This window comes from Grampus griseus (assembly GCF_964374135.1).
Source record: "Grampus griseus genome assembly, chromosome: 20".
Classification (NCBI taxonomy): domain Eukaryota; kingdom Metazoa; phylum Chordata; class Mammalia; order Artiodactyla; family Delphinidae; genus Grampus; species Grampus griseus.
In genome coordinates this window covers 48,688,071-48,713,205 of record NC_139014.1, presented here as the reverse complement: position 1 = coordinate 48,713,205, position 25,135 = coordinate 48,688,071, and the positions used below count along the sequence as shown (strand labels likewise).

The 25,135-nt window shown below is 57.9% G+C and overlaps 1 protein-coding gene across 2 annotated transcripts in view; it reads left to right on the top strand.

The window, feature by feature from the left end:
- Positions 1–887: 887 nt before the first annotated feature.
- Positions 888–25,135, top strand: part of SPNS2 (SPNS lysolipid transporter 2, sphingosine-1-phosphate) — a gene marked incomplete at its 5' end in the record, with an annotated part of 34,813 nt that continues 10,565 nt past the window's right edge. For both annotated transcript variants that reach the window (XR_014298393.1, XM_082680158.1), the window contains 3 exons: positions 888–1,257; positions 15,070–15,135; positions 22,995–23,131. Coding sequence is in view for 1 of the 2 variants with exons in the window: in XM_082680158.1 (XP_082536284.1) it covers positions 888–1,257; positions 15,070–15,135; positions 22,995–23,131 (573 nt within the window). The remainder of the gene's footprint in view (positions 1,258–15,069; positions 15,136–22,994; positions 23,132–25,135) is intronic.

Here is a 25,135-nt window from a genome sequence, read left to right as displayed (position 1 = left end):
AGAAGGCCCCCTTTCAATGCCCTGTTTCGTGGGTGGAGGAGGGGGCCGGTTGGAGCCCTGGCTCTCTCTGCCAGGGGCTGCCTTTCTGAGGGGCAGGGGTAGGGTCTCGGTGTGCACACAGGAATGGGCCCAGCAGGAGGCAGGGGGCTGGATCTGAGCTTCCCTGGAGAGGTGGGTGACATAGCCTTCTGTGACTGGTGGAGGCCTGGGTCCCGGGCCAACCCCCCACCCGTCACGCTTCTTGGTTCTTACGCAGCCCTCCCTGAACTGATTAAATCATGGCGGGTGAGTAGCTGCTGGAAAGGCCGTGGGCCCTCCTACCCGCGCCCCTGACTTAACCGTCTGAGACCCTCTCTCCAGGATATCCGTATGCCCTGAGCTCTAGCCTTCAGCTCTCTCCCAGAGTCTCCGCCGCGGTAGGGGACGGGGAGGGCACTGTGTGGGTGCTGGGAAGTCCTGCTTCCCGGACGCTACTCTTAGCTCCGCAGCTCCCCACAAACCCCCTCCGGGTCCTCGTCAGCCTCGGCGGCCGCGCGGCTCCAGAGTGACTGCGCCCCCGTCGGGCGGGAGGGGCTCTGCGGCCCGGCCCTCCTCCTCCGCCCCCCGGGGGCAGCACGTGCGGGGCGGGGCTGTGGCCCGAGCCTGGGGCTGATTGGGCGCGGGCCTCGTGGGCGGGGCCGGGCCGCAGCTGTCAGAGCAGCGGCGGCGGCGACCGCGGCGCACCGGGCTGAAACGGTGGCAGCGCCGCAGCCGGGGTCGGAGCGCAGGAGCCGACGGGGCCCGGCCGGGATGGTGCAGCGGCGGCTCCTCGGCGCACACACGCACTGAGTGGGCCCAAGCTGGGCCCCGCGTCCCCCGCGCCCCCCGCCGCCCCGATCCCGGCCGGCATGATGTGCCTGGAATGCGCCTCGGCGGCGGCGGGCGGCGCGGAGGAGGAGGAGGCGGACGCGGAGCGGCGGCGCCGGCGCCGGGGGGCGCAGCGAGGGGCCGGCGGTGGCGGTTGCTGCGGGGCGCGGGCAGCGGGCGCCGCTGGAGTGGCGACCGCCGACGATGAGGTGCAGACGCTGTCGGGCAGCGTGAGACGGGCCCCTTCCGCACCCCCCAGCACCCCCAGCACCCCCAGCTGCGCAGCCGCTGCCAAGGGCCTCGGCGCTCAGCAGCCCAAACCAGCCAGCTTGGGCCGCGGGCGGGGGGCAGCCGCTGCCATCCTCAGCTTGGGCAACGTGCTCAACTACCTGGACAGGTACACCGTAGCAGGTGAGCGAGTGCCCCACCCAGTCCAAGAACCAGGACCCTCTGCCTCGAGGTACCTTGGGGAGCCTTCGGTCCCAGGCCCCCTATATCCAAGCCTTTCGTGGGGTCCCTAAGGGCCCTCCGTTCAGACACGACTGGGCAAGTGATGCCCTGAGATCTACTGGTCAAATCCAGGGACCGGCCCCCGTACCCCCGGGCCTGGGGTTGGGGGAGTCCCCACCCCTGGAGTAGCCCGCGCGTCCTCGCCAGCCCTTGACGTCCTATCCGTTGTCCTCTTCTGCGAGAGAGTCTCCTTTGCGTCTCTCTGCGTTCTGACCTCCGCGCCCCCATCCGCCCCAGCCTCAGGTTCCCGGGCCTCTCCTCCCCTTCCCCCAGCCCAGGCTGTCTGTCGGTCCGTAGCCGGTCAGTTCCTTCCTTCCTCCGCCGTCTCCACTCCCCTGCGTGCGTGCGGCGAGTGCGCGCGCCCCTTGCGGGTGTGTGCCAGGGGGAACCAAGTGTGTGCTCGCGGGCGGCGCGGATGTGTGTGTGAGCGTGTGAGCGCGTGGCTGACAAAGGCTTGGGGCTGCGGGGAGAGGAGGGAGGGGCGGGGCGGGTCCGCGGCGCCTGGAGACCCAGGATGCGGTTTGCAGCTGGCCCTGGCTAGAGGCCCGAAGACGCCTCCCCCTGTTCTGTGTCGCTTGGGGCCTGGGGTAGGGCGCGGGCCACTGGGGCTGCCTCATCCTCTGTGAGCATCTCCGGGAATCAGCCTTGGGGAGGGGCTAGAGGTAGATAGAACAACTGAGTTCTAGCCCCGGATTTTCCCCCTTGTGCTTGGTGTGTGACCTTGGGCCGGTCTTAGCCTATGTTTAGGTCTGTTTCCCCGTTTGTAAGGTGGTTGGTCCTCAGGCCCTTCTGGGATTCCAGTCTCCTCGCTCCCCTCCCATAGTTCTGGGGTGGGGGGCGGGGGGTGGTGGTGCCTGTGAACAGGGGTTTTCCCTAAATTGAGCTGCCCCTCGGTGGGAAGGGTGCAGCCTTGAGAGAAAGAGACTTTGGCCAGGCTAGCACGTGGGGGCTCTCTGCCATGGGAGAGCAGTGACTGGATACCTGACATCCTGGCGTGCTGGCCTAACCATAGCTTAGTAAAATCTGGAACTAGAAAAAAAAAAAAAGATGGAGGAATTTTGGACAGACTCGAAAGAGAACTAACTTTGTACCCATGGAGAGAGGCAAGCTCTGGCTTAAACCATAAAACATATGCCACCTGGGTCCCCTTCCCTGGGACTCAAGTCTCCCCCTCTCTTGAATGGGCTTTTGTGTCAAGGGGAAGGAGGAACTCTGATGGGAGAGCAGAGGCTTCCGCCTTTCCCCACTCCCACTTTCAAAACCCTTTATCTCTCTGACCCTCCCTGTGGGGTGTTGGAAGTGGGTACCAGTGGCACCAGTTTCCCGGTCGAGCTCAAGGGGCTCTTACTTCGGCCTGGTGAGCAGGAGTACCCAGCACCGCCCAAGTGCACCAGCCCCATGGCACACACATGTGCCCTGCTGCCTGGGACCTGGGAGCTTAGGTGCCACCCTAAAATGGGGAGAAGTCAGAGAACACGGGGTGGGGGCCTGTAGTTAGTGCAACATCGACTTCTGTCCGTAGATGGGCAAACCGAGGCCCTTGTCCAAGATGACCCGGAGAGTGCGTGACAAAGCTGGTGTTCGATCTGCCTGTTTCCCGCCCTCTCAGCTGGGCAATGAATGGCCTGCTTCTAGTGCTGTAACACACTCCAATTTGTTTTTTCATGCCCCTGACCACCCCCTCTGATATTCTTAGGGAAGCCGACTCTGCTAGGGGCTGAGGTGCGGTGGTGGGATCGGGGAGGGCTGCTGCTTATCTGCCCCCACCCCCACTTGCGTCCCAGAGTCAGAATGCGAGAACAAGATAGGAAATTTCTGGTGAATTGGTAAGGGGGGGTGGGGCAGTAGGGAGGAAGGCCCGGAAAGCTCTGTGCAAACACCGCCTGAGCTGTGCATCCCTCCCTGTCCCTCCAGGGTGGGAGCTCATGCACCACCCTGCCCCCAACACACAGCATACACAGATTTCCTCTCCGGATAAGCCTGGCTCCCTCCCTCTCTCTTTATGGTAGATTCTCCTACCACCCCCACCTTGCTGCCAAGTTCAGTTTTCAGGAAGATTTACTGTCTCTATGGCAACTACTATGGCTTGATGTATCTTGGTAGACTGGGGGGACCACAGGGGAATGGTCATCCCTGGCCCCAGTCCACCTGTTGCTGGCTGTCCAGCTGGGACAGAGGAGGGGAGGCAGACGCTCCACTGCTCAGTCATCTTTGATATTTGCGCCCACCTGATCCCTGAGAACCTCACCATCTGGCCCTGCCTCCCCCATCAAAAAATGGGTGAGTTCCCACTCTCTTCCTTTAAATCTGTCCTGTGCATTTCTGTTTTCATGGTATAGACCAGCTCTGTCCAAAAGGGATATAAATGCAAGCCACGGATATAATTTAAAATTTTCTAGTAGCCACATTAAAAAAGTAAAAAGAATAGGTGAAGTGAATTAATAATGTATTTTATTCCACTCAATATATCCAACATAATTCAACATGTAATCAATATAAAAGCTACTCATGGGATAGTTCGCCTACTTTTCATACTGAGTTTCAAAACTCAGCGTGTTTTACATTTACAGCACACATCAGTTTGGACTAGTTGCTATTCAGGTGTCCAACAGCCACAGTGGCTCGGGGCCACCGCAGTGGACAGTGAAGGTCTAGAGTCTTTGATTCCAGAGTTCACATCCAGGCTCTTCAACTTCCCAGCCATGTAACCTTGGGGATGTCTCCTGAGCCTTCTGGGTAATCATTTCCTCCCCTCCACCTCCCGGGGTGTGTGGCATAAATGAGAATGTCTCTTAAGCCAGACTCCTAGGAGAGCTTCACAAATGTCAGCTCCCTGCTCTTCCATGGCTCTGCCCAAGCTGTGCCCTGGCCACTGTGCCCTCCTGTTTCTCGGTTTCTGACAGTTCCTTTCAGGAAGCGTTGGCAAACCCCTCCCTTCTTCACCAGGGCTGATCTCCATCCTGGGAACTCCAGGAGGTTCTGCCTCTGCCCTAGCATTCCCAGCGCCACCCCCGGTGATCTGGCTAATTATGGCGTCTCCGCCTCCTTGTTCTCCTCCCCCTCCTCCCCTCCTCCTTCCCCTCCTCCCCCTCCTCCCCTCCTCCTTCCCCTCCTCCCCCTCCTCCTCCTCCTCCTCCCCTCCTCCTTCCCCTCCTCCCCCTCCCCCTCCTCCCCTCCTTCTCTTTCTCCTCCTCCTCCCCTCCTCCTCCTCCCCCTCCTCCTCCTCCTCCCCCTCCTCCTCCTCCTCCCCTCCTCCTCCCCCTCCTCCTCCTCCTCCCCCTCCTCCTCCTCCTCTTCATTCTCCTCCTCCTCCCCTCCCCCTCCCCTCCCCTCCCCCTACTCCTCCCCTCCCCTCCCCTCCTCCTCCCCTCTCCCCTCCTCCCCTCCTCCTCCTCCCCCTCCTCCCCTCCCCCTCCTCCCCTCCCCCTCCTCCCCTCCCCCTCCTCCTCCCCCTCCTCCCCCTCCTCCTCCTCTCCCCTCCCCCTCCCCCTCAGAGCCCCCCTGAGGGCAGCAGGCATCAGAAGCAGGTGAGAAGGGCCAGGTTCCTTAAGAAAAGCTCTTGCTTTTCTTACTGAGCATTGTTTCAGTTGGATGAAAGTGAGGTAGCCGGGAAACTGCCTCCAAACCCTTGCCTCATCCTCCTTGGGGGGATGAGGACACTGACACCAGGAGAATGCTGGAACTTATCCAAGGTCACATGGCGGGACGGAGCAGGACCAGAACGCTCCAGTGTGGTCTTCTCTCAGGGGGAGGACAGAGCATATCCCCTGCTTCTGACCTGGAAACTCGGAGAGTGCTGGCCAGGGCAGAAGCCCTCTGGGCAGATGGGTTTCAGCTCAGTTTAACAGCAGCAGTTTGAGCTCCCCTAGGGCACGTGGCTCCTGCACCCTCCCCCAAGCCCCTGTGAGCCTGGCAGCCACCCACTCTCCATTCGGAGCCCACTCCTGGCTGCCAGGTCAGGAGAAGGAAGGAGCCTCTCAGGCGAGGGTCCTGAGTCTCCTCTTACCAGCTCTACATCCTGGTGCCGGAGCTGCCTGTGCTCCTGGGCTCCCATTCTTGCCTCTGTAAAGTGGAAGCAGAGCTGAGGGTGTAGGTGCCAGCATTCTGCTCCTGGAACCAGGCCCAGCAAGAGGGAGCTCACGTTTGGTGAATAACTATTTGAAAGCTGAGATCCTCCCCCAACTTCTCCGGGACACCTGTTCTCTTCGGGAGACCTAGTTTCTTTCCCTTTGATCCAGCCCCCTGGCAGACCAGGCACTTGAAATTGGGCGGAGCAGGGGCTGGTGAGGAGAGGCAGAGCCCTGCCCTGGGGGAGTCCTTTTCTGCCAAAGAAGCTGAGACCGGTATCCATGGCAACCACTCACTAACACAAACCCAGAAGGAGAGGGGAGTACAGGGAACCAGCCTGGAACACAGGCCTGGCAGGGACCGAGGGGCTTCCCCGAACACCTGGGCTCTGCGCAGGAGGGGCTGCCAGGACCGGCTTTTAGCTCTTCTGTCTGCTTGGCTGAGGCTGTCCAGAGCTGACAGTTGGGGAAACAGAGGCTCAGGGCCTTTTACAGAGTCACCTGAGTGTGTAGAAGCCAGGTCAGTCCCCAGGCTCCGTGTCTATCTTTGTGGATAAGGATATCAACACCACTCCCGCCCTGCCCTCTCAGGTGGCTTTGTCCCCATGAGTGGCCCTGCCCTCGCCACCACCAAGTCAGCACTACGCAAGGGCTATAGGGCGGGGTGTCCCAGGGCCACATTCCAGAATGCCTGTCTGGTGGGTCAGCGTCCAGGTGCACCGCTGGGCTGGCCTGGAATGCCTGTGCCCCAGTGACTAACCACCAGCGGCCCATTTCCTTGCTCCTTTTCCTCCTCGGCCACTTTCTGGCTGGTTCTAACAGCATTTCTGCTGCGCCGTTGACCTGTCAGAGAAGCGCTTTGAAACTCACTGCCTTGATTTGGGACTCAGGGCCAGTGACTGGCCCAGCCTGTGCCTTAGTTTTCCCTTTGTGAATGGGGCCGGAAGGCTGCAGGCTGCAGGGTACAGCCTGGTCTGAGAGTGAGGCTGCTCAGAGAGGTGGAGTTCCGCGTCCCTTCCCCAGACAGGAAGTGGCTTTGTTTCTGCCTGGGTGTGGGGGCCTGAAATCCTGAGGGTAGAAGGGGGATGAGAGCAAAGGAGGCAAAGAGGACACTGTCTCGATCCCCAGGCCCCTGGGGCTGGGCTCCTGGTTGGGCCCTGACAGTCTCCTGGGCTGAGCTTCCTACTCCTGGCTTTATCAGAATTGCTGTGTGACCTGAGGCAGATCCTGACCCTCTCTGAGCTGTGAATCCACAATAGATGATTTTGTTCCTCTTTTTCTGTGGTCAAGGTCTTGCTCCCAAGGGTAGTATGGGGCACATGACTTGGTCTCAGGGACTCTTGTCTTCTGGAGCTCGGCTCTGCCTGTACCTCCCTTTTCCAGGACGATCCAGGACTGTTCCCTAGATGCTGCAGCGGCCAACCTTAGTTTTTGCTGCCGGGTCTCAGTGGTGTCTCTGCCCTCCTTCCAGGAAGTCTTCCCCACATCCCCCTCACTCTGTCCACCTCCATCACGGCACCTACCCCCATGTAGGGTGGCTGTCTCCCCTCAGCCTCACGTGGGCTGAGCCTGGTCATCTCTGTGTCCCCAGTATGTGGGGGGGGGCTGGCACAGGCTTGGCTCTTGTTGGCCGACTGAGTGGCAGAATTGAGTTGACCCAGCCCTGCCTGTCCCCAAAGCCCATCCTTCTGGGCTGAAGGGGCATTGGTAGGTTTGAACGACCCTGGACAAGGACCAGGCCCCTGTAGGGGACAAAAGGCCGGTGCTGCCCTTTTGTCCTGAGTAGGACACAATGAGCTGGAGGCCTCATGTGTCTGAGAAGGAAGGGGGGGCAGAGATCAGTGTGGTCCCTGTCTGCCCAGTCCGCAGCCCTGACAACGGGGCTTCCTGGCCCCATGCTGGGCAGAATGGCTCCTGTACATGCAGGAGGGCACTGTGGTGGCTTCGTCTGGTCTCTTCTGCAGGTAGGGCACTGGAGGCCAAGGGCTGGTCCCGGGTCACACTGCGAGGTGGGGTGAAGCAGAACAGAACGCTGGTCTGCTCTGGGCCTGGCCCTCTCTTGGTAGTTGGGAGTGGTTGGCGAGAGGAGCCCTAGGTAAGATACGGCGGAGGGCGGAAGCATTTATATTAGAGCAAGAAAGAAGCAGGACTGATGCCCCAGCCAGAGCTTGGAGGCTAGGGGTGGGGTCCCAGCCTCCTGCCTTGCCCTCAGTTCTCTGCCTCCATAGAGACCTTGCTGGGGTCTACCCTCCCAGCCTGGTAGCTCCGTGGGGTCTTCCTGGTCCCTTCACTGCCCAGCATGGACTTGCAAACGGGGTCCCAGGCAGCAAGGAGCACCAGTATGCTTTGTAAACTGTAAAGGGCTGTGCCTGGGCAGGGAGGGTGTTACTTGGCCACACACTGTTTCTAGCACCCAGGTGAGGGCGGTTGGTGTGGATGTTGAGAGGGGGCTGGCTGCAACCTCTTTTCTGGTGCTTTTTGGGGTGAGGTGGGGAGCACAGGCCAGGTCGGGGCGCTTAGGGGTCCGCTCGGCCTAGCTCCTGCCGGGCTCTGTTTCCTTTGCCTTCTGAATCTCAGTTTTCCAGCTGAGAAGCGGGAGTGGGGGTCGCTGGTGGCCTGGGCCGCTGGAGCAGCGCACAGGGAGGCGGCTGAGGGCTCGTGGGCTTGAGCCGTGCCGTTCTGAGGTCTCTTATCTCTCCCCACCCTCTCTCCCCCCATATCCTGGACTTATCCCAGGTCTGTGGCCACACAGGCCACACCCTCCATGGGTCATGATAAGGGTGTGGCCACCTTGTCCCCGGCCCCTGTTGGTCTTGGGAGTCCTTGAGCCAGAACAGGGCCGGGGAGGCTGAGATGGGAAAGGAGTGGCCCTGCAAAGCCCCCAAATTGCTAAGGCCGAGTCTGGTTCCAGGAAAGCTGGCCCCAAATGATAGACCAGAACCGCAGGCCAGAGGCCCGGCCGCCTGTCCCCGCCCACTATGGGCAGAGAGGCTCGGTGGGAATGGGGGTGGGGGAGGGGGAGGGAGGGCTCTCTGAGCTCTGGGGGTGGTTCTGCTTGCCCCCCGGGCTGGCGGGGCCTGTGGGCAGGGCTCTGGGTAGGGAAGGGTGCTGTGGGGTGCTCTTTATGGGAACAAGTCTGGAGTTTAAGTCTTCTAGGGAAGGGGTGAGGCCTCTCTGAGGCTGTGGGCCAGGGGTCCCATCTTCACGGCCCCTGCAGAGATGACCCAGATCTGTAGGCAGGCATGGGGGTAGGCGGGTGAGCACGTGTAGAACAAACACGATTAAGATTTAGAACGGACCCAGCAGGGGTGTATAGGGATCCTAGGTCACTCTCAGATGGGCAACCTGAGGCTCAGGATAGAGGCCAGACGCTCCTGTAGGTCACTCAGTTTGTCCCTGGGGGATGGGGGGAGGGTCTTGCCCTGTGGAAGCTCTGGGGCAGGTAGAAGTGAGTGTGCCTCACAGCCCTGGTCTCCGGCTGAGGAACCGCCTTGGCCCATCCCCATTAGGCTCAGGAAGGAGCGGGTGGGTGCTGGCGGGGCCAGGCCGTGGTTTCCCAGCCTTAGCCATTCAGAGCCAGGTCAGCAGAGCCAGGCCCTCAGGCCCCTATAATTACCGGGGTGGGAGTTGCGGCCCTGCATTGGAGCAGGGGTGAGACTTCCAGAGTGAGCCAGCCCTGAGGCCTCCACAGGGGAACCAGAGTCGCTCCAAGAAGGACCAGCCAATGGCAGGCATCACCTATCCCTTCAGATCCCTAGGCTCTGTCTTTCCAGCCATCTGCCCCCATTTTGGAGAAAAGAACGCTGAAGTGGGAATTCCCGTCTGGGAACTGGTCACAGCCGGGGCTCTTGCCCCATGATGAGCTTGATGATCTATGATAACGTTTGTAACATTTATTGACTACCTACTATGTGCCAGGCACCATTCTAAGCATTTTACATGGATCAACCCATGTAAACCTCACAACAACCATGTAAAGCAGATCTTAAAATTAATCCTTGTTACAGAAGAGGAAAATGGCACAGAGAGTTTAAGTAACTTGCCTAAGGTCACAAAGCAGGGAAGGTGGAGAAGCCAGGATTTGAACCCCGATGGTCTGGCTCTGGAGCCCATGCTCTTGGAAATTCAGCTATGCTGCCTGCTGCTCTGAGAGAGGTAGGGTAAACACGGGGTGATGATGACTGTGTTTGGGGAGTGAACGTGGGCACCAGGTGGCCTGCCCTGGATGACAGGGCAGAAAGAGACCTCAGGATCATGTCCCAACCTTGCCTCTGAGGCTGCTCTGAACTGGGGGGTCCTGAGGTCAGTGTGGGTTTCTTCTTACACCTTGGCCTTTTTGAGGACTCTGTGATGTCAGCGGGTTGGGTTCTGGACCTGGCTCCTCTAGGGGCTATTGAAGGACCAGCAGTGATGGGGGATCACTGTATCTGTAACCAACCAGATGGGTGAGTTGGGCCAGGTTCCATCCAGCTCTGGGGGTGCCTTCAAAGTTACAGGCACCTCCTCAACAAGAGCCCCAAAGGAGGGTGTTGGGGGGGCACCCTGATAGGCATGACCTCGGATCTGGGCCCTGGATGAGGTGAATCTTAGCAGGTGGAGATGAACAGTCCAGGAAGAGGGCATGACTGTAGTCAAGGCTTGGAGGCCTCTGGGCCATGATATGTGAGTCACAGGGGCTTCAGACCAGCCAGGCCAGTGGTTTCCAATCACCTGGGCAGCGAGTTAATGGATTCCTGGCTCTGGCTTCTAGACAGGGTGATTGTGCAGACCTGGAGCACGGAGGCCTCAGGTGCTAGAAGTCTGGGCTTAATTTGGGTGGCAATAGGGAGCCACTAAGCTCTACTGGGCAGCCACCCTCAATGACCTAATTTGGTTACACTCTCAGAACAGTGTCTGGCATGTAGTAAGCACTCAGTACACGTTAACACCCATATTATTGTTGTTGTTAGCAGTAGTATTACTGAACCAGGGACCTGGGCCAATGGATTTTGAAGACCTTGTGGGTGACTCTGGGCCCTAGCCAGAGTTGATAACCACTGTGCCACGGCCTTAGCTCCTTGAGTCCAGAGATTGTCTTGTGGTCTCTGAAACCCCAGCCCAGGACTTAATAGGAAGTTGATAAGTGCTTGTGTGATCAGGTTGCAGGAGGGATGCTGGATGGGCTAGTAGAGGCTGGAGGCAGGGAGTCCAGGGAGGAGGCAGTTGGAGAAGGAGAGAGAGAAAATCATTGGGGCTCATTCATGGGAGACAAGGGGGATGTCATGGTCCACTCCCAGGTGTCTGGTCTGGGGAGTGGACCAGGTAGGTGATGGAGCCGTGGAATCAGGGTCCAGGTGGCTGGGATGCTGAGAGATGATAGAGCCTGTGGGGTTGAGCCACCAGAAGGCAGTTGGCTTCAGGGGGGATGGAGATGAGGACATCGAGTTGGGGAGGGGTGAGAACTCTTTTAAGAACTTCAACTGTGGGAATTCCCAGGCGGTCCAGTGGTTAGGACTCAGTGCTTTCACTGACATGGCCTGGGTTCAATCCCTGGTCAGGGAACTAAAAAAAAAAAAAAAGACCTTCAGCTGTGAAGGGGGGAGAGAGAAAGAGCGGCTGGCAGGGGAGATGAGGCCGGACCGTTTTTACCACCAGGGTGAGAGAGGGGCGAGCACGTTTGTGCGCTGATGTGCAGGAGACAGGAGTGAGGGAGATGCTGACAGCACAGCTCAAGCAGCGGCCGACCCGGGCCAGCTTCCCGGGAGGCAGGAGGGGCAGTTGGCCTTGGACAAGAGGAGAGCCCCTTGGAGGCTTGAGAGGGGTGTAATTAGGGTCAATGGGTAAGAAAATTCAGGTGCTCCTGCTTTTCCAGAATGTTTTCTTGGCTCAGGGAGGAGGACCCTGTGGGCAGAGGACGATGTGGCTGTGGATTTGGGGTGACTGCCTGGAGAGTCCTGGATCGGGAGCTGTGGCCATGGGACAGGGGGGCGCTGCGGGTGTGGTGGGAGCCGCGCCTTGCCCGCCCTGGGCTGTTGGGGCTGATGGAGTGGGCGTGGTCTGAGCTGGAGGAGGCTCTGCTCCTGGGCGTGAGGCCCGTCCTTGACCCGCTAAACCTCAGCCTCCAGGAAAGAGACTAAAAATAAGGCTGTGGTGAGGAAGGGAGGCGGGGTGTGGGTCCAAGCTTGCCTGGAGCCCAGAGGAAAATCTGAGACAACGGTCCGGGCTGCTGTGACACACGCTCCCCGTGCCAGTGGCCAGTGGGATCTCACTCTCCTGCAGCCATGGCCCTTGGCAGGCCTTGAAGAGGGAAAACAACCGAGAAAGGCTCAGGCAGGGCCTGACCTAGGGTCTTACGGCCTGTACGAGGCCCTGTTCCCTGGAAGGGTTTCTCTGGCCTTCTGCCTGGAGCTCAGGCCTTGGACCCAAGACTGGGTTGCCGGGGGGTACAGGGGTGGGGACATCCAAAGCTGCCTGCGCCTTGGGGTCTAGACTGCTCAGGAGTTCCCAGGGACCCTGGATGCCCATCTGGGTATGGTGAAATATTCCTCCCCCTTACGAGGAACTCTATTCAGTAGAGGAAGTCAAGGAAGGCTTCCTGGGACTTCCCTGGCGGTCCAGTGGTTGGGACTTAGCCTTCCAATGCAGAGGGTTTGGGTTGGATGCCTGGTCAGGGAGCTGGGATCCCACATGCTGCAGGGCCAAGGACCCAAAGTATGGAACAGAGGCAGTGTTGTAGCAAGTTCAATGAAGACTTTGAAAATGGTCCACATCAAAAAACAAATCTTAAAAAAAAAAAAAAAGGAAGGCTTCCTGGAGGCAGAGGCAAATACTGGACCTTAAAGTCATGGGTAGGGGAGTGCGTCCAGTCAGATAGCTAGGATGTGCCTTGGGGAGGAAGCAAGAGTGTTTTGATTTGCTGTGGACACATGCCGCCTTTATGATGACCACTTTGATATGGTCTCCCTCCCAGAAAGTGGGCCTGCGGTTGCTGCAGATCCGCGCCCTCCTCTGGGCCGTGGGTGGGGACCCAGAGTGCAGGGCCCAGGGGGAGTTTTACCCTCCTACCGTCTCCTGACTCTATCCATCCTTCCGTCTACCCAATGCCTAAATTGTGATGGTCTCTGTCCTGGGTTCCGGAGATGACTTGCCATGGTCCCAGCTCTCAGGGGGCTCATGATCAGGGGGGTGAGGCAGGCCCCCGCCCATCACCTATGCATCCACGGCACAAACAGTCACTGTGTGCCGGACCCCGGGCTGGGGGGCAAGAGTGAACCACGCAGAGGCTGTGTGGCAGAAAAACAAGCTTTGGTTTTTGATAATAGACCCGGTTTCAAATCTCACCCCTGACATCTCATGTGCTGCATGACACGTTATTTCATTTCTTGGAGCCTCAGTTTCCTCATATGTAAAATGGGGATGATAGTCATAGCTAAGCCTGGGTAGCAGGGAGCCTCACACAGTACCTGGAACTTAGCAGGAACCAGCAGCTAGTGGCTCTTTGCTCCTGGCCACAGTGGATCCAAGGAGCTCATATCCGTGTCCCTCTGTCATCTCTGTAGATCAAACTAATCCTGGTGTGACAAGTGTTAAAACAAGGATGGACAGGGGAGCGTGGGGGCAACTAGCTTATGGAGGGTGGTGGGAGGGGGAGAAATTAGGGAAGACTTCCCGGAAGAGGAGGCATCTAAACTAGTCTTGAAGGTATGGCGAGAATTAGCTCAGCCAACAAAATTGCACCAGGGTAAGAAGAGGGAGCGTGTGTAGTCAGGGGCCCATGAGTAGTTTGGGGTGGCTAGGGTATGGGGTGCGGGGTGGTGTCCTGAGAAGTGAGTCTGGAGGGTGGGGTTGGCGGGGGTGAACCTGCAGCCCCACGGCCTGCTGAAGGCAGGGGAGCCGCAGGTGACGGTGATTCTGCAGGAGAGGGATGTGATCGGATCAGGAGACTATAGAGGCCCTGGCTCAGGTCTGGGAGTGGGCTGTGAGGCCGGGAGGTGAGCGTGGGTGGCTCCCCAAGGTCGGGCCCAGCCATGCCACCCACCGAGCCTGATCGAACTCAGGGCCTCTGAGGCTGGGTCGGGGCACCTCGGAGATCCCACTTGGTGGACCTGCCATCCGCAGGCCCAGGACCGGCCCCTGGTTTCCGCCTTCAAGGTAAAGTCCCAGCCGCCCTGGTTAGTAAGTCATTAGTTGGGTCTCACACAGCCTCTTCATTATGGGTAATTATGGTGAATCCACTCTGGGTATTAACAAGGAGGAGACCAGCTGCTCTTGGCTGTCAGGCTGCTAGAACAGGAAATCCCTCAGCATCCCATGCCTGGGTCTTGGGTGGGGGGACAGTGGCTTCTCCCCCAGCCCCAGCCACTGGACGAGACCCTCGTACTGTGTTTGGAGATTCCACTTTCACCCGTTTCCCTGTGGTGTGACTTTGAACATGTGGCTTACCCTTCTGTGCCTCAGTTTCCTCATCTATCCAGTGAGATGATAGTACCAGCCTCATAGGGTTGTGTGAGGGTTAAACTAATGAAGCACTTAATGCTCAATAATACGAACCATCATCATTTAAAATGCTGACGTCATCATCACCATCGCGTCGAATAGTTCTGGGAGTCCCCCGAAGGCAGGGTCCTGGTCCCTTCCTCTGTCCCCTACATGGGGAGCTCCTGAGACAGGCCCTGTCTCCTTTATCCCCTCTTTCTTCTCAGTGCAGACGTGCAGTGGTCAGGGGGACTCTGGCCTGTGGCCCAGCCTCCTGCTGTCCTCAGATAAGCTGAGGCAGGGGCCCTGGGAGCTGTGGGGCTGGGGGTTGGGCTTACCCCAGAGCCCTGGTTGAGGGCTGCACGAGGTCAGAGGGGGCTGGGCAGTTGCTGGCCTCTATACAGCCACGGCTGGGTCTGTCCACAGCTGTCGATCGTTTCTAGTTGTTCTGGTTGCCGCCCCCCCTTTGATGTAAAAAGCCCTAACGAGCGCAGAGGTGGCTGGGAGTTGGGAGAAGGGCAGACATGGCCTCAAGGGCTCCCCTTCCGCCAGGAAAGCAGACCCGGAGCCCCGTCTGCTTCCCTCTGCCTCTGGGCTCCTGCATCAGAAAACTGGGAGTCCTGGTTATTGTCCCGAGGACAGCTGGGGTAGCACATGTTTGTGCACACGTGCAGGTGAGCGGGTGTGTGTGTTGCCTGTGAGCCCTCTCCGCCCTCTCCTCGGCCAGGGGGCTTCTCCTGCAGCTTTCAGTGGCTGCCCACCCACTCTCCGGGCTGTGGGCTTTGTGGTCTCCTCTGACGGCAGGGTCCACGTCTGGGGACCCAGCACTTAGTCTGGGGCTGAGCTGCAGATGGGCCAGAGGCCCAGGCTGGTAGGAGGCTTGGCTGCCCCGCTGGGCTGAGTAACCATGGAGGAGCCTCACCTGTCTGCGCCTTGGACCCCACACTGGCCGAGTGAGGGGATGTGGTCCTGTCCCCAGTGTGAGCACCTCAGGGTAGAAGCTTGGCCTCCGAGTTTTCTGGTGGCCTGGCTAAACTCGGCAGGGTGGGGTTCTGTAGATGGGGCCAGGCTGGGCCCTGCAAGGTGGAAAGAGGGCTGGGCTGGGGCTGAGGGTCGCCTAGGTGGGGTGTGCGAATGGGGGCACCCAGGCGTCAGGCGTCGCCAGTAAGCATCCTCTGTCTTCTCCTCCCAGGTGTCCTTCTGGACATCCAGCAGCACTTTGGGGTCAAGGACCGAGGCGCCGGCTTGCTGCAGTCAGGTGAGGTCCCCCTCCCGCCCTGGCCCCCCTCCTGCTTTCTAATACCTGGTGGGGATTCCCTGCCTGTCTCTTCCCTGGTCCTGACTCACTGGAAAGGGCGTGAGTTTTGTGTCCAAATCCCACAGTTGCCTCTCACAAAAGGCACCACTTCCCCCAGCCTCTGCTATTCTTGTGAAACAAAGCAAATAACACCTGCCCTGAGGGCCTGTGGGTGAGATACAGGAATGCAGGCAACCTGGGAGTCACCTCGCAGATGCCCAAACAGGAAACTCCAGCTGGTCAGCCCCAGAGCCTCTCGCAGGCCCAGGGCAGGAGCCTGAGAACCTGGGTCCCAGACTAGACCTGGGCTTGAGGTTCTCGGCCCCTCACCCCCCGGGGTCCAGCCTTGGGACTGGTGGGGAGGCAGGGCCCGAGCCCCCCTGGGCCAGGGCAGCATGGCAGGTGATTAAGCAGCTATTCCAGCCTCTGCCCCTCCCTCCAGGGTCCATGTCAACCTCGTGACTGCCCTGCCTGCTGTGTAGCCCTGTAGGACCTGAGCTCTTGGCCCTCCACTGGCTGCGGCCCTGCCGGCTGTGCCCTCTGCAGGACCCTCAGGCCTGGGCAGAGCCAGTATTTCATCCCAGGGCTGGTTCTGACTCGGCCTTGACCTTGCTGTTTCCCCTTGGTCCTGGAGTCCATCTGGCCGTGAGGCCCAGTTAGATGTGGCTGCGAAGGTGCATGGTCTGCATTCCACTCTGGGAACCCCGTCCCCTCCCGGGCTCTCCTGGGAGGGAGGGGCAGAGAGGCTGGCTCTGTCCAGGAACCTGCCTGACCTGTCTGGGTGGCATTCCACCACGCACTGTGCCAGGCCTCCACGGCCTCCTTGAGCCACAGCCATTCAGCTAGGCTCAGTGCCCATCCTCATTTCCTAGATGGGGCCTCTGGGGCTCAGAGAGGGGAGATGAAAGCTCCAGGGTTCAGCCCGAATACATGAGAATTAACCGAGCTGGGACTATAGGGCAAGGCTGTGCCGTCTAGTTCCTCCCAAGGGCGCCCAGGCCCCTGCCGCTGCAGACATCACCTCCACCCGGAATGTGAGCCCAAGCCCCTCTGCTGGCTCGGCCCCCCCCCCCCGCCCCCCTTGCTTGGCCTCCCTGGCTAGGTCAGAGCAAGTCCTCCTGACCCGGGGCCTGGGACAGGTTCCTCTAGCCTCCTGGGCTCCGTGCAATGCAGTGACCAGCACTTACAGCTGGAGAGACAGAGTTGAAGCCGGATGGGAGTGTGGGAGGGATCAGGCTGCCGAGCTGGTGAGGGAAGGGCAGGAGGGAGCCTAGCTGCCCATCCCCCTGCTCCGTGGCCCCTGAGTCACTGGGGACCCAGCCCGAGCCTCATCCCCCTCCTGCTCTGGCCTCCTCCATTCAACTCTCACTGATGGAGGTCAGGGCCAGTGTAGCCACCCAGGGAGCGGGTTGGGAGGGCTGCGAGGGTCCTAGCGCTGCCTCAATTATGTCCCAGGCTCTGTCCTTCTTATCCCTGGCGACCTGGCCGGAGGGGGATAAGTCATCCACAGCATCATCTTGTTTCTTCCTCCTACAAGCCCCCTTTGCTCAGCTTCACTTTCCAAATGGAAGGACAGAGGTCAAGAGAGGGGAAATGACTTGTTTAAGGTCTCATGGTGAGAGAGTAGCAGGCCTGACACTGGGACTTCCTCTTGGCTTGGGTTGGGGGCACAGATGGCCGCTGGATTGGTGAGGCTTATCCCAGGTATCTGAGTGTCTGGCATCTCAGCGTTCTCGGGGTGGGTGCCTCTGGGCCATGGTGAGAGTTCCCAGCACTCTCCGAGACCCTCTAGTCATTACTCTGCGGCCCTCACCCTCCCACCTACCCTGGGCACAGCTGGAATGGCTCCCCAGAATGTCCTTGCCTCTCTGGCCAACTGAGCCAAGAAGCCAGGTGGGCTAGACCAGGATGTGACCCAATGGGCTACCAGGCAGGTCACCTAATTGGCCTCGGCCCCATGCACCTGGCTCTTCCCTGATAGGGTCAGAGCCAGGTGTTGCTGCTTGCCCAGATCAAAGGGCCAGGGCTGACAGCTGGGGTGCCTGCTTATTTGTGGGCACCAGGAGCTGCTGGGCCAGGAGACAGGGTCGGGGGGTGGGGTGGCTGAGAGTTCGGCCTGGGCCTGCCCCTGCTGTTTCCCCTCGGGACCAACTCAGGGCTGGGGTTCGTGGCATCACGAGGAAGTGTCAGGATTGGGAGGCGGGGGCAGGGGGAGAGTGGGGACAGAGGAAGAGCCAGCTCAGACTGAAACCAGACGGCGCCTTTGCTTTGGGACCAAGTCTCCTTCTGGCCTTTCTCCCTCCTCACTTTGGCCAGCCTTGCAATATCCTCCCGCTTCGACAGAGACTCAGGTTCTGAAGGCAGAGCTGGGCAGCCCCCGTGGCTCTCCCCGCAGGACCCTCCTGTTAGAAGGGAGGCCCGAGAATCTCCCTCCCTGAGGCCTCAGTGGCCAACCTAGGGTTTATATTCTGAGCAGAGTCTGAAGGAGGAGTGGTTCCCATTCCTCCCGTAGGGGCTCTGAGTCTGGTGGGCTTCCGGGTACCGATGGTGCCGGCTGTTCTGGGTCCTCCCCATCAGCCTGCCGGCCTGGGCCTCCATCCTCCCCATCCTGTGGGCAGGGAGGGTGCTCGGGCAGGGCCTGACCCCACCCACCCCATGCCTGCCGGAGCACCCTCCCTGCCCACAGGATGTGGAGGATGGCGAGTCTCCTCCAAATAACCAGTTGGCCAGATCCGGACTTTGTAAAAATAGACCTGGTTCAGCCCAGGCTGAGGTGGGGCTGGACATGTGCTCTAAGGCCACAGTCTGTGGGCTCAGGGCTCCCCCAGCGCAGACCTCACCCGCTTCTGCTCCAGGGCCACCTTCTCAGCAGCTCCGTGGGTTCGGAGTGCAGGTGGTCCGGGGGCTGCCTGCAGGGGCGCAGAACCCTCAGTGGGAGTCGTTTCAAGCTTTGGGTGCTGGCCTCCAACCAGCACCATGAGAGGTGGGTGGCGCCTTAGGGATGCTGCCCGATCCCTGTCTCCTTGATGACCTCCTGCCGGCCCTGTGAGGAGGGGCGCATCACCCGTCTTGCAGAGGAGGGAGTGAGGCTCAGCCCCAGCTTCTCCGGGTGAGCCAGGGGCTCTGACTCCTCCCCCTCGGCCCTCCGCGGCCCTGCCCCCTGCCCTGGCTCCCTGCCAGCGGCTCCATTGTCCCAGACCTGTGGGCTCAGCACACGTGAGCTGACGGAGGGCTTCCCCACACCCCGACCACAGGATGTCCTCGTGCCGGGAAAGCCGGCCCTGCCGAGACCAGGGGTGGGGCAGCCAGTCTGCCCAGAAAGCTCTCCTCAACCAGACAAAGACTGTGGGGTTGTGGGTGCTGAGCCCAGGAAGCTTCTAGGCCGGGCTGGTCTTTATTTTCAGCAGGGCTTCCTGCTGGCTGGAGAAGGGTCTGCGCCCCCATCTGGGACATGGGTCACCTGCCCAGGCCTTTGCCTGTGCTGTTGCTGCTGCTGCTGCTGCTTTTTTTAAAATTAATTATTTGGCTGCGTTGGGTCTTCATTGCTGCGCGCGGGCGTTCTCTAGTTACAGCGAGTGGCAGCTACCCTTCGTTGCTGTGCGCGGGCTTCTCATTGCAGTGGCTTCTCTTGTTGCGGAGCACGGGCTCTAGGCGTGCAGGCTTCAGTAGTTGTGGCATGCAGGCTCAGTAGTTCTGGCTCGTGGGCTCTAGAGTGCAGGCTCAGTAGTTGTGGCGCACGGGCTTAGTTGCTCTGTGGCATGTGGGATCTTCCCGGACCAGGGCTCGAACCTGTGTCCCCTGCATTGGCAGGTGTATTCTTAACCACCACGCCACCAGGGAAGCCCCTGTGCTGTTCCTTCTGCCAGGAATTTATTTCCCTCCAGGCCCTACCTAGTTGTGTTCAGGCCTCTCTGCTGGCTGGTGACAACCCTGAGGGCCGGGAGAGGCCCTTTCTCTTGGCTCCCCAGAGCAGAAGGGAGGGCTGGAAAGATGGATTGTGTCTCCCTACTGACCTTGGATTCCCTTGTCCCCAAGGGGAAGGCCCTGAGAGACAAGAGAGTCCAGGGTCGGGAGGGTTGCTGTGTCATCTTGGACAAGTTCTTCCACCTTCCAGTGGCCCCAGCTGTACAATGGGACAGACGGTAAAACTCAGGTTGGGACTTGGTGACCTTTGGCGGGACAGGGGTGGGGATGGGGTGTGGCTGCCCCAGCAGGAGTCCATCTGAAGTCCCAGGTGCCTCTGCCCACCCAGAAGAGCAGGCAGAAAGCCAGCGGGGAAAGCACTAGGGGGGCTGCCTTCCGGTTCTGCTGTGGACAGGAGGATAGGGATGGACCAGGATGGCTGAGGTCTGGCTCACCTCCTCCAGCCCCTCTGCACCCACCCAGTGGGTGCTCCTCCTTGAAGGGGGAGAACAGTGTGCTGTGGATCTCCACTGCCCTCTAACTAACACCAAACCTGGAACTAGGGGTTAGGGCCCGATCTCCCTCAGTGGTCTCCTCTCCCACTGCTTCCTCTCTCTATCACCTTCCCAGCCTACAGCCTCATGCGTCTTCCTGCTGTCCCCGACACACCCTGAACTTTCTCTGACCTTTGGAACATCAGCTGGGATCTTCTGCCTTCCCAGTCTGGCCACCTGTGGTGTGATTTAGAGCAAGGACTCTGGAGTCAAACTGGGGTATAAATTCTGGCTTAGCCACACACGAGCTGTATGATGTCACTACTTTTAGCCTCTACTGTTTCCTCCGTAAGATGAAGGTAATAGGGAGAATCAAATGAGATCATGTGTGCTTATGGCCAGGGCACATCCATGAACGGTAACTGCAGTTATTACTAACAATAAGCATTATGCCTCATTAACCATTATACAGTCTTATAAGATTTGTAATTCATATTTTAGTATACTTGATTTTAAGTAGTATCATCAGGGTGAACTCCTATGCAGCCTTCAGTGCCCTGCTCTGCTATCACTGCCTCTATGAAGCCTCCCTTCATTGTCTTGGTAGGATTTGGCCCTCCTTGCTGGTTCCCTGGCATTTTAACTCTTTAAGCTGGGCAACCCATGGACAGGGTCTGCTTCTTGGCCAGACAGGGGGGCAACTCCTATTCTGATTCTTTCTGTCCACTCCTCACCTAATACAGACAGGCATAGAGGCAACAATTCTTCCTTCTCCCCTAACATGTGTAAGTCCTGATGAGACTGCAATCTCTTTCCAGCCCATATCCTGGTCTGATCTCAGGCAGGTCCTGGGAGACAGACCCAGCAGGAAAAATTCTTTTTCTAGATAAGAGGAAATAATTTCTACCTTGACTGATCTAAACAAGGGCCCAGTGTTGACCAAGAGCCGACCCACTCAGGGCATGGGCAGGACGTGGCATTAAGCCCCTTACACGCATTATCTCATCCAGTGCTCGGAGCAAGCAGGGAGTTGCTATTTTTATCTTTATTTTACAGATGAGGAAGTCGGCGTGCTGGAGGTGGCTTAGGTTCATGAGAGTTGATTGTTAAGTTTTCAGGAATTGTGTGAGCTGGTTGTTAAGAACAACCGTTATTACAAACTGAATTATATAAACTTACGATTACACAACATCACAGCAGAGCACAGGGAGATGGGCTCGGTGCTTCGCGATGACCTAGAGGGGTGGGATAGGGAGGGTGGGAGGGAGGCTCAAGAGGGAGGGGATGTGGGGACATGTGTATGCACATGGCTGATTCGCTTTGTTGTGCAACAGAAACTAACACAGTATTGTGAAGCAATTATACAGTTATACTTTGTATAATTATACTCCAAAGAGCTATTAAAAAGAAAAACCCAAAGGTAATAAACATTCAGAATTCATCACCCCCTAATTATTTTGCTACCTTTCACCATTATCTACGTTCTTAAGGTTATTTATGTCTGTTGGATCTAGGTGGTAGAAATACTCTATGTACAACTCTGTGACTGCATCTCTCTTCCCAACTCTGATTAGTGACATCACCTTGGTAGCTTGAAATCAGGCCATGGTGGGAGTACGTGCACCATGAAAATGGGCAAACACTACACATCAGGGCTCCCCCCCACCCCGCCTCATTTTTGGAGAGCCAGTTGCTAAACATTTATCAGCACACCACTGAATTGAGGGACAGAGAGGTTGTGACCTTCCCAAGGTCACCCAGCTGGAAAGGAACAGAGCTGAATTCAAGACCAGGCACTGCGTCTCTGGTGCCCAGATTCGTGCACCTCTCTGCTGATTCTGCCCGAGGCCCCAGTCACACAGTTGGGATTAAAAGATTGCCCCCCACACCCATACACGCTCACCATCCTGCTCCCTGGGATAAGTGAGGGATAGTCGCGTTGCACCAGCCCAGCCTGCTCTCACCCCCTTGCCTCCTTCCTCCCCTCCCTCTATCTCTTCTCCTAGGGGCTCAGGTCTGTGAGGGAACAGCCAGACCCTGTGAATGTTTAGCTTGGCCGGCCACCTTATCTGCCCCCCCGGCCTTTGTCTGGCCATCTGCCCGTCAGCTGTGGGATTGCCTTCCAGGAGGAGGAATCAGGGGCTGCCTCACCGCATGACCTAGCGACTACCCTGTGTTGCTGGACTCTTTATCCCCCCTGAGACCTCGAAGGCCCCTCCCATGCTGGTAGTGTCATCCCCACAGGGTCCTCTGAGACTCTGCTGCTCTATTGTTCTGGAAGAACAAAACCAGGTCACATCACTCCTCTGCTCAGCATCCTCTGGTGTTTTCCTTTCTCACCCCTAGAAGCCACAGTCACCACAGTGAGCCACAAGGCCCTACCCCATCTGGCCTTTTCCCCAGGGTCCCTCTGCTCCAGCCACTCTGGTCTATTTGTTGTTCCACAAATATGCTAAGCACATTCCTGCCCCAGGGCCTTTGCACTTGCTGTTCTCAACCCAATATTTGCATGATTTGTCTCCTCCTCTCCTCCAGGTCTTTGCTGAAATGTCACCTCTGACCTTTCTATTTAAAATGTTAACATCTGTTTTCTTTTTCTCACACACTTTTCCTATCTCCTGTTTCTGCCCTTTTTCCCTCCTTAGCATGTGTCACCCCTTGACATACTATATTTTTTATTTCATTGTTTCTCACTAGAATGAAAACTGCAAGAGTCTAGGAATTTTGGTCTTTGTTGAATGGATGAAAGGATGGATGAATGAATGAGTGAATGAATGAACAAATGAATGACAATGTTTCCAAATGTCAGGAAAGTCTCTGCAGTCTGCTGGGAGTGAGGGTGGCTGTGTGATCTGGCAGGTATGAGACTGGGGGTTCCAGGTCCAGTTCTGCCCCGATTTGCTGTGTGACCTTGGGTAGGTCCCTTTCCCTCTCTGAACCTTTTTTTCAAGTATAATAAGGAGAGTAGCATGGCAAAGTATAAGGAACACTGGCTCTGGAGTCAGACGGGGTCAAATCCCCACTGGGACATTTACTATTGGTGGGGCCTTAGGCAAGTCACTTCTCTCTGAGTGTCTCCCCATCTGTGAGGTGGGATGGGGGTCAGAAAGATACACAAGATGCTGTGTGGTGAGCCCCTAGCACCTGACAAGTAGAAAATGTTCAGTGAATAATCTTTACTCTTTTAAAAAGTACCCGAAGGGCTCATCTGCCACTTGGGCGTTGAAGAGGATGGAGTCATGGAGTCTCCTAACCCAGAGGGCCTGTCCTACCTCCCCTGGGCCCAGATCTGGCCGAGGTTGCCCCTCTCGGGCAGCGGCTGCTTCCTCAGCAGGCGCTTGGCCTCTCGCTGGGTGGTCTGGGCGGGCGGGCTCAGCCATGAGACCCCTGTGCCACAACCGCGGCTCTCCTCTCCCCACGCAGCATTCATCTGCAGCTTCATGGTGGCCGCCCCCATCTTTGGCTACCTGGGTGACCGCTTCAACAGGAAAGTGATCCTCAGCTGCGGGATTTTCTTCTGGTCGGCTGTCACGTTCTCCAGCTCCTTCATCCCGCAGCAGGTGAGGCCTGCCCGGGCCTTCCACCCGGCATTCCTGCTCATCCTGTCCGTGTGTCCTGGTTCCTCCAGCGGGTGGCAAGTCTGATTGACCTATCCTCGTCTAGACTGGGGTTCCAGCCCGTTGGGTCCAAGTGTGGTGGGATGAGGGGGGTCTTTGGGTACTTCTATACACTGGCCCTACTGATTGGGCTTTCCCCGTGCTGGCCTTGAACTGAGGGACTCACAGCCCTGTGTGGCATCCTGACTCTCTCTGAGCTGCTTCTGATGTGGGGAGGATGCAAGGATCAGGGGGGCAAGTCTGGCCAAGGAGTCAGGGCCCTTGGGTTCTAGTTCTGGCTCTGCTGTCATCTTGCTGTGTGACCCTAGATGCGTCACTACCCTTCTCTAGGCCTCACACAGTTTGCTCTTTGTCCGACCATCAGCCAGCTCCTTGGGTCAAAGTCCTAGGGAGACAAACATTAGTTCAGTGTCAGGAAGATCCTTCTTTCTGTTTTTTTTTTTTTTGGCCACAATGTGCAGCTTGTGGGATGTTAGTTCCCCAACCAGGGATTGAACCCAGGCCCTCAGCAATGAGAGTGTGGAGTCCTAGCCACCGGACTGCCAGGGAATTCCCAGGAAGGAAGATGTTTCTTACTTGGCTCTCACAGTTCTGGATTTGAATATCCCAATTCTGTGGCCCACTCAGCTTTGTGATCTGGAGAAACTTCTCTGAGCCTCAGTTTCCTCATCTTTAATTGGGGATAATACTTCTTAGTATGAAGGGTGGTTGTGAGAAATAATTGAACTCATGAATGTCCAGACCCTGACACATGGCAGGTTTCAACAAATCATTATTTCTGTTCTTTCTTCCAATGAGGAGATATGTTGCTCTGAGAGGTAGTGAGTGTCCCGTCACTAGGGGTCTTTAAGCAGAGGATGGACAATCACATGATGGCTACTATAGAGGGAGATAGAGGAAGAAGGGGACAGACTTCCCTGGTGGCGCAGTGGATGAGAATCCGCCTGCCAATGCAGGGGACACAGGTTCGAGCCCTGGTCCAGGAAGATCCCACATGCCGCAGAGCAACTAAGCCCGTGCGCCACAACTACTGAGCCTGCACTCTAGAGCCCGCGAGCCAGAACTACTGAGCCTGCATGCCACAACTACTGAAGCCTGCGCGCCTAGAGCCCGTGCTCCGCAACAAGAGAAGCCACCACAATGAGAAACCTGCGCACTGTAATGAAGAGTAGCCCCCGCTCGCTGCAACTAGAGAAAGCCTGCATGCAGCAATGAAGACCCAAAGCAGCCAAAAATAAATAAAATTAAATCTTAAAAAAAAAAAAAGAAGGGGAGAAGACCAGGATTTGCCTTCAGGGAGTGTTCAGCCTAGGGGACAAAGGAGGAGACCCTGGCCTTGGGAGCATCCAGGCCTGGGGATGGGAAGATGTGACAGGAGCTCCCATGTTCAGAGCCTTCAAGATAAGCAAAGTGCTGAAAGTCCTCACTGAAGAGAGAGCAGTCTCTGACATCCATGTGGTCAGGGAAGACTTCCTGGAGGAGGTGGCAGTTGAGCTGGGCAGGCAAGACAGGGAGGTTAGGCCTTTTGGTGAAGATAGCACAGGCAGAGGGAGCAGCCCCATGGAGGCAGAAATGGTGGAGTGTGTTGGTAGATTGAGGAGGAGAGTGCTTTGGCTGGAAAGGAAGGCAGGGACCAGGTCATGGAGAGCCTTGAATGCCAGGTTGGAAGGCCTGAGCTTTCTCCTGAGGGAAGTGCTGGACCCTGGAAGAGTCTGAAGAAGGGCAATAGTGAGTCAGATTTACACTGATCGAGAGGAGGTTGAAGGTGAGGGCAGAGAGAACTGGCAGGTTTGGGGGATACAAGTTTGCTTCATGGGGCAGCTTCATAGCGAAGGGTCAGGCCAGGTAATAAGCTCCAGGCCTAGGACTTCCCTGGTGGCGCAGTGGTTAAGAATCCACCTGCGCAATGCAGGGGACACAGGATTGAGCCCTGGTCTGGGAAGATCC